The 8,554-nt window shown below is 35.1% G+C and overlaps 1 protein-coding gene across 3 annotated transcripts in view; it reads left to right on the forward strand.

Annotated features, from left to right (window-relative positions):
- LOC111505656 (uncharacterized) overlaps window positions 1-7,384 on the forward strand; it is a 168,992-nt gene extending 161,608 nt beyond the window's left edge. For all 3 annotated transcript variants that reach the window (XM_074170895.1, XM_074170896.1, XM_074170897.1), the window contains 3 exons: window positions 242-395; window positions 4,729-4,991; window positions 7,046-7,384. In XM_074170895.1, the coding sequence (XP_074026996.1) occupies window positions 242-395; window positions 4,729-4,991; window positions 7,046-7,322 (694 nt within the window). In that variant the 3' untranslated portion in view covers window positions 7,323-7,384. The remainder of the gene's footprint in view (window positions 1-241; window positions 396-4,728; window positions 4,992-7,045) is intronic.
- The last annotated feature ends 1,170 nt before the right edge of the window (window positions 7,385-8,554 follow it).

The following is an 8,554-nucleotide window of genomic DNA, read 5'->3' on the forward strand; positions in this document are numbered from 1 at the left end:
CCGTTGTTTTAAGAATATCCATTAATTTTTCATTACCGAATCTGCTGAACAGATAAATATGATGATTTATGACTGGTAGGATGCTTCTCCAGTAGTAGTGTTAACAAAAGGATAAATTCGAGAAGTCATTGAATTCGTAGAATACATTTGTAATGAAAAACTCTGACTCCTTCACATTTTTTTATTTATAATTATTTGATGGATGGTGTGCCAACTTTTGAATGTTCACTGGTTCTTGCAGACATATGACCGTCCACAGCGATACGAAGAAATATCATTGTCCTCAATGTTCTTTTTCCGCCAGAGATTACATACATTTGAGAAGACATGCTCGAATACACACTGGGGCAAAACCGTTCAGCTGTCCTCATTGCCACTACAAATGCAATAATTTGGTAAGTCATCTTAATTAATATACAATTAGAAATGTCAGATAATAGAAGGCTCAGGATATGGAGTTTACTCCAGATCCAGATCACTCCTTGGGATTAAGTGGGGAATGGGAAAAAATACTGGCGTGGTTCAAACAGAACTGGCTGGTTCAATCGCCACAAAAGAAATAACCAGGAAAGGAATTTCTGGCAAAAACATAACAATCTTAACTGATAGTAAACAGACTCTGTTAGCCTTGAACAAACAACGTGTTACCTCAGGGCTAGTACTAGAGTGCCACCAAGATTTAGACGAAGCCTCGATAGATAATAACATTATCCTGAGGTAAAAGTGAGGAGTAAAGGTAATCGCATTGCCGACTCTTCAGCCAGGGATGCGGCTGGTCCAGTGGCACCTACGGCCTGATGACTTCGACAATTGCGGAATTAGTCAAGTCACTAAAGAGATGAGATGGAATCAAAGAATACCGTCTTGCCAGGATCACCCTGGGCGACCCTGGAAAGCTGGTGCCAAAGAAATATCTGACGATAACCAGGAAAAACTTAAGCTCAACGGTAGGATTTCTAACTGGTCAGCTAAAGAAACACCTCCATATCATGAGGCTAGTGGGCACACCTCTATGCAGGATGTGTGAATAGAAAGATAAAACTGTCAGACATGTCTTATTCGAGTGTCTTATTCGAGTGTCGTCAATAAGAGAGTGTGTGTTCAGCGAGTCTTGGCTTACACCTGCCGATATAAAGGAGGTGTCTTGACCAGTCCACCTTCCTATAAATGACAGGATCAGAACCATAATAATATATACGAATGAGAAAATTGCCAAAATATTTTAGGACGCTTGCTCTCATACTCTATAACAGTCTTTGGTATACATTTCTGCGGACCTTTTGTAAAATCAACCACATTATTCTTGATACAGAAATGAGCAATTGGATCAGTGTTTGATCCGAGTCTGAGAGACTGTGTAGAGATATCTTCACAAACCACAAAATTTTAACACCCATCAACTTATACATTTATAAGGCATCATTAAATCTATCTGCGATATTATGAGTTGTTGTGAATAAGTTTCACAAATCTTTTCTACATAACCTCCAGAGTTCAAACATTTCTGAAACCCCTTCCTACATACGAAAATTACTCGATTCAAGACTTGAATGAATCTGTTAGAAATATGTTTTCCGTTAACCAAATGTCACACCACTACGAACGACAACCCTCAGAAGACGAAACTTGTGAGAACTAAGGTTCAATGAGATTTTATCATTTAACGTGCGATTCCTAGCACGAGATAATAATGATAATAATTTTTTTACAGATTTACGGGGGATCAAAATTCGAATTCAGCTTCATTTTATTTTTTAAAGTGGAATACTCTACATTTCATTCTATTGCAATTTCTTTTGAAAAATCTAGTTTTGAAAATACGAGGGTGTATAGGTAAATACCCAGCGTTTCGAAAGTTGAGGCAAAAATAATTTTTTTAAAATATGTCTATGTACTATAACATGTGAATGATCTACAAAAGGGTTTACATAGTCAATTAGATTAATTGGAGATCAAAAGTACCGAATAATTTTCCGCTCAGGTTAGTTAGTTTCCTATGGAATTTCAAGGTAAAATCTATGAAATAACATAACGATATCTTTGAAAAAATGAGGAAAGAAATCAGGTCAATTCAACAATGAAAAAATCTGAATCATTCAAAATCTTCTTCTGAGGAAAGAAATTTTCAATAAAACTATCTCCGAAATTTGTTTTGTGTTTATATGGTATATCCATAACGTGTTCAAAAAACAGTTCATTATGAGAATTTCACTGAATAGTTTTACAATAATGCAACACGTGTTTCACCCTGCAATGGCTCCTTCAGGCGGGTTACGTTTTTATAAAACTGTTTAGTAAAAATCTCACATTAAAGTGTTGCTTGTATATTGCATATTCTTGTATAGTTTTCACAAAATTGTGAAGAAAAAAAATTTTGAAAAAGATAAAAATAAAAAACCAAACACTTGGTTATTTGAATTTCTCACATAAATTTAGAGATTATGTGAAAAAATTGTAAATACAAAAGTTGCAGATCTTTTGATTACTAACAACTCTGCTCTTCAACTTTTTTCCATAGGACTTGTAGTTTTGCCGGAAATCGAGATAAACTGTTTACATTTTTAACCCTCAAAAACTCACCCCCTCCCACATCCCGAATTCAGATCGCCCGTAATTTATTTTTCCTTTCATTTTTATCATATTCTCCTTCTTTTTTAATGGGTTTCATTCCACTGTTATTTTTTTTGGTTTCAAAATTTATCGACTCTGGTCTATATGGTGGTATAACTTTCAACCGCTACGTAGATATTCACTGGGAAATCAAATGTAGTGTTGAAAAAATCAAGAACAAATATTTTTTGAGCTCTGGATCACTCAGTATTTAAAAAATGGTCAAACTATCTTTGATTGAGTTTTGGTTGAAACTGGGGACGGTTGAAAAAAGTTCAGCTTTTTGACGCTAATTTTGGGATAACTTCTGAAACTCTCGATATAAAGACATTTAATTATTTATTTTGTAAAAGTACTTTTTGTCAGAATCTGAAAAGCAATACAGGGTGTAAATGAATAAGTGTAAAACATTTAGGGAGGTGATTCCTCATCGAAAAAAAGATAGGATATTTCATATAAAGAAACTTCATTGGAGCATCCCTTGTTAAGATACAGCCCCTTAAAGGGGGTACATAAAATTTGTATAACAATTTTTTTCACACAAAGGAACTTTCTCCAGCAGTACTGGATGCACTTCTCTTAAAAATTGAACGTATGCCTCACCATTTAATCAAGGAGGTAGAAAATGAGGCCCAATTAAATCATCCCCAATAACTCCGAGCCACACGTTAAGAGAAAACTGTTCTTGATGGTTAGTTACGACAATAGTGTGAGGGTTTTCATGAGCCCATATATGGTTATTATGAAAATTAACAATCTTGTCCCGAGAAAAACTACATTCGTCTGTGAATTCTATCGTCTTCAGAAAGTCACAATTTCTTCTGATCATTTCCAGCATCCAATTGCAAAATTCAAAACGGTTCGGAAAGTCTCGCGGTAAGAGTGACTGTACTCGTTGTAGATGGTAAGGGTATAAGAGTTGTTCCTTTAAAATTCGAAATACAATCATATGATCAACATTTAGCTGGAAAGAATTTTCTAGTACTGGTAGTAGGTTGTTCTTCAATCAAATTAAGTACTGCTTCCTCAAACTGTGGTGTTCGTACTTCTCGATAGCGACCACAATCCTGCGTTCTTTTGTCGAATGAACCATATTCTTGTAATCGTTGATGAAGTCGAGCAAATATTCTATGTGAAGGATGCTGCCGTTGAGGATACATTTCAGCAAATCTTCTAGAAGCTTCTAACCCATTCCCCTGCGACAGACCGTAAACGTAATGCATATCAGCCATTTCCTCATTTGTGTATGCTATTTTAATAACAAGTGAATTATTAAAGTAACAAATTAAGAACAGACCAACAACACAAAATTAGTATTAATTCAATTTCGAAAATTCACAAACTGACAGCGTCATGTCAATTTAATTGTCACTATCGCTAATAGCGAGCTACTAGATAGATTAGTTTCGTATTTTCGCATTTATGACGATGTATCTCTGTAGTTGTTCGTAAAATAATTTTTTTTGCGAACTGGTTTATTTTGGGCAAAATACCCAAAAGACATTTTTTGTTTAGAATAAAACAAGCTATCGGAAATACATTTTTAAATGGTAAACAAATAATAAGACAAAAAGTTACATTGGAAATAAATTTTAGGGGTTGCGTTTTCCACCCCTTACAACCCTGGGGTAAACCAAATAAATTTCTGGTCAAGTGTTTTTTGGCAGTACAAAACGTCAGGTTAATTTCAATATTGTAACTTTTTTAGTGCTTGTGAAAAAAATTGTTATACAAATTTTATGTGCCCCCTTTAAGGGGCTGTATCTTAACAAGGGATGCTCCAATGAAATTTCTTATGAAAGATCCTATCTTTTTTTCGATAAGGAATCACCTCCTTAAATATTTTACACTTATTCAGTTACACCCTGTATACGACTTTTTATTCAAAGATAGGTAATGATGCGTCACGCTTCTACGCGGTACCCTGTACATTGAAGAATGATTCAGAAAAAACAACGTATTGATACCTGAAACTTTCATATGGAACGTTTTTTTCACTCGTTCATCTCAAACTTCATATAGAACTTCGATGTGACACACAGTGTATAAAATTGAAGGCTACGTCGAAGAACTTTCCGTTTACGAATATCCTCATTATCAAAAATTTCCATTTCTCAGGAGAATTTGAGGAAACACGTCTTGTCAACGAACAAACATCCGGGAAAAAGCATTTACGAATGCAAGTTTTGCAACGGAGAAGAAGGCCAATTCCAGACCAACTTCGCCAAAGAATTTAAGGTCCATTTGATAACGAACCATTCGGAAACATTCGGCGACGGTGCGGAGGCGGCGACTTATGTGGCGGGCATTTACGACGTCCAAGATGACAGCACCCATCTGAACGACTCTCTCGTTCAACTACAGGATGTAGCTGGGCATAGGTGAGTAATTCTAATCTGTTTAATTTGTTTCAACTTAGAACGGGCGTGCCGGTCACGCCCTGTACCGAAGGTCAATCTGGCACAATTAAATAACCATTCCGCACTGTATGAGGTGACTGATCATTGGGTCTGAGAATTATGTGCTCTAGAAAAACAATTGAACCATAATATATGTGGCCAAAGTCGGTGATAGAGTTCTGGTCATCTCGTTCAACTACAACTACCAAGCCATTGCTCGGGCATGGTGTTTATGCTTTTACACGACCGCATACTATACAGTGAAAGGATTTCGATGACTCGATAAACTTCCAGGTTACAAATTGAAACTGGCTGGCTTCTATTATTTTCACTCCAATCTTGAAAAATTTCAGTTGTCGGAGCAAATATTACCCGATGATTCAAGATGAACTCTTCACATTTTATATGAGGAAAACCCGGAAAAACCAGCAGTACCACATCATCTGAAGATCTTGATCTGCCAATGTCCTCTCTTCCATACAACAAAATGTAGGGAGTCTCCAGAGGCTTCAATAAATTCAAGACATCGCCAGAACACTTAGTGACATGACTATCGTCAAACTTAAACCAGTCAGTTTTGTATTTGACCAATGCCTAATAATGATCAGATTCAACACCAAAACCACAGTGAACAATGACTGTATGAAGATTATAATAGTGGTCTGCTATATTGAAGTGTTCATCTATTTCGAACCTTCGTAAGAGTTTAGTACTCTCGTCAGAGGTTGAGTCATGTTTGAATATCATAAGTGTTGTTCCTGCGGAAGTTTAATTTAAAAAGTTTGTTCATTGTTAATCTTGTTCATTTAATTTTATAATATGTTTGTGTAAATGTTCCTGTTCAACCCTGTATAAAAGACAATTCAGAGATAGATTTGTAGATAAAAAGTTGTGGTTGACGGTACGAAAAAATTATCTTCTCATTTCTTCATATTAAACAGAACCCAAGTCGAAAAGTAAAACCAAGTCAGATACATTAGTGGTCTTTCGAGTTTTCAATAAGAACAACCCTGTGGAAGATATCTGCTTCACGTTCAGTACCTTTAAGAAGAAGTGAAAGGATAAAGGCAAAAGTACCACAAATTTTTGACAACGGCTGTCAAATCCATGACACATCTAAAACCATTAATTTGCAAAATATGGAAAAACTAGAAACCCCGGCAGAATTTGAAAGTAAAAAGAAAAAAATACTTTCAGAAATATCAATCAAGTTCCAGAAAGTAGCAAAGTTTCAAGTAGTGAATCCATTCGACGCAGACAGTTGGAAATTGAACTTGAAAAGGAAAGACGTCTAGCAGAAATTGAAAAACGTCTAATAGAGAAAAAAGCTATGTTCAAACAAACTGAACTCGAAAGCCGTGGTGTATCCCTTTATTCAAATCAAGAAGAAGAAACGAAAACACAGACTAGTAAAGGGTCATTCATCAAAAATTGGGTGAAATCAACAAATGATAACATGGAGGAAATGCAACAACACAGTTTCTCCCACGAAGATATGACGGAAGATCAGAAACTGAACAAATTCATGGCCAGACAGTCGTTCAGCAAGGAACTTCCAATATTTTCTGGACAAGCTGGAGAGTGGATCAATTTGTTAATCAGAAACAACAAATATTTGTGGATTTTCCAATGCCGATAATATTGTGCGACTTCAAAAATGTCTAAGAGGTAAAGCCAGAGAATCTGTTTATGCCTTGCTCAGTTTTACTCAAGAAGTCTACAAAATTATGTTCTCATTTCTTCATATTAAACAAAACCAAAGTCTTGCCCAAGTCGAAAAGTAAAACCAAATCAGATACAAGTATAATTATAAGATTGACTGGTACCTGAGCTATACTTGTTTTATAATAGTCAGTTAGTTTGGCGCATATTTGGCAATACAGTTGATCATTACCCGTTAAAAGTTTTATTTTCTGATGATTTAACAATAAGCTTTATTGAAAAAGCAGTTAATACAGGATCAGTCTTGATCAATCATAGTGACAAATATCTACGTTGACCATTCCCTATTTATTACTAAAATATTTTTTGTGCAGGCAAGTGGAACCCAACGAAACCATCAACAAACTAACGGTAGATGGCGATCCAATAGTTTGTCAGATATCAAGCATTCCATCCACGTCTTCTACTGATCAGCATCTTGACCAAATGTTGCCCAAATTCATCATTCCTAAAGATGATTCTGGTACTGTAGCCGTGGATAACTTACCAGATTCTTGGAATCTCGTAGGCAGATACGATGTTGAAGAAGAATCTGGAACCTTGATTCCCTTTGAAAGTGACAGCGAAAGCTTATTTCAAGAGCATTTCTGAATCAATCTAGGTGATTTTTTTATTGTTTGACTGATATCAAATAAAGGTTCTAACTTGAGAAATTTTGTATTTTTTCGTGATAGGTATGCAATAGTACGTGATAAATGGTTGGTATTATGCAGTTATTTTTGCAGCGTGTTCCTAAATTCATTGCCCATCAAAATAACAAGATAACAACAAAAAAAAACACTCCATATTTGATGTGCAAATGGCTTTTGGTTCAGATCGCGAATTTGCATTCACATCTACTCTTCCAGCAATGCCGAAAATGTATGAAAATAGAATATTCTATTAGGGCTTGAAGAAAAGAAAAGAAGAGAGGAAAAAAAGGGAGGGTGATATATAGATACAGAGATATGTGAATAGCTAAAACCTTTTTCAGGATCCCCGCCGTGGATCTAGTTATTCTGATTGCTGAACTGATGCTGTTTAAACATATTTTTTTAAAACAGTTTCTGACATAGAGATGATTAATTGTATAGGAGACATTATAGAAAAAAGATCGTTCAAATATTTCCTTTTTATACACAGGAATGTTTAACACTATCTTTTTACGTAAATTCAGGTTATGGACATCTGCTCTATAAGACAAATGTTCATGTAAATAAGGAGGATTCATATATTTCATTATTTTAAAGAATATGCATGTTGCATGAAAACGTCTACAATTAAACATATTCAACCACTTCTAATTTGTGTTGAATTCTGGACCTTCTTCTGATATCAAATATTAACATGATGCGAGAGTTTTGAACTTTTGTATGCGACACATGTAGTTCTTGTCTAAACATGAATGATAAACAGCGTCACAGTGGTTGAAATGAGATAAAACTAAAGAATCACATAGCATTGTTTCGACATCTACATCCAAATATTGTCTATGGGGATACATGAGTTTCAATGATGAATAAGCAATTATAAGTATGTAGGTTACATGTTCATGAAATCTTAGTTTATGATCTAAACTATGAGACGACGAAATCGTGTATTTCGCTCTGCTGAGTATTTCGTTTGCACTCGAAACAGAGGGTTCTAACCGTCACGCTACTAAATATGTCAGATGGAACAAAAATATTTATGCAAATCGCAATCTGAAAATAATATGACTTGTTATTTTTCAAGATGGTACATTGTCGTTCTTCCGAAAAATAAATTGTTAATTTATTCTGTCCAACAACTGTGTAAAAAAATGAATATTTTGAAATGAAATCTCGAAACATGAATTTCCCCCA

This window comes from Leptinotarsa decemlineata, unplaced genomic scaffold (assembly GCF_025532065.1).
Source record: "Leptinotarsa decemlineata unplaced genomic scaffold, Ldec_3_MD MMD2_tig00000008_RagTag_RagTag, whole genome shotgun sequence".
NCBI classification, from domain to species: Eukaryota; Metazoa; Arthropoda; class Insecta; order Coleoptera; family Chrysomelidae; genus Leptinotarsa; species Leptinotarsa decemlineata.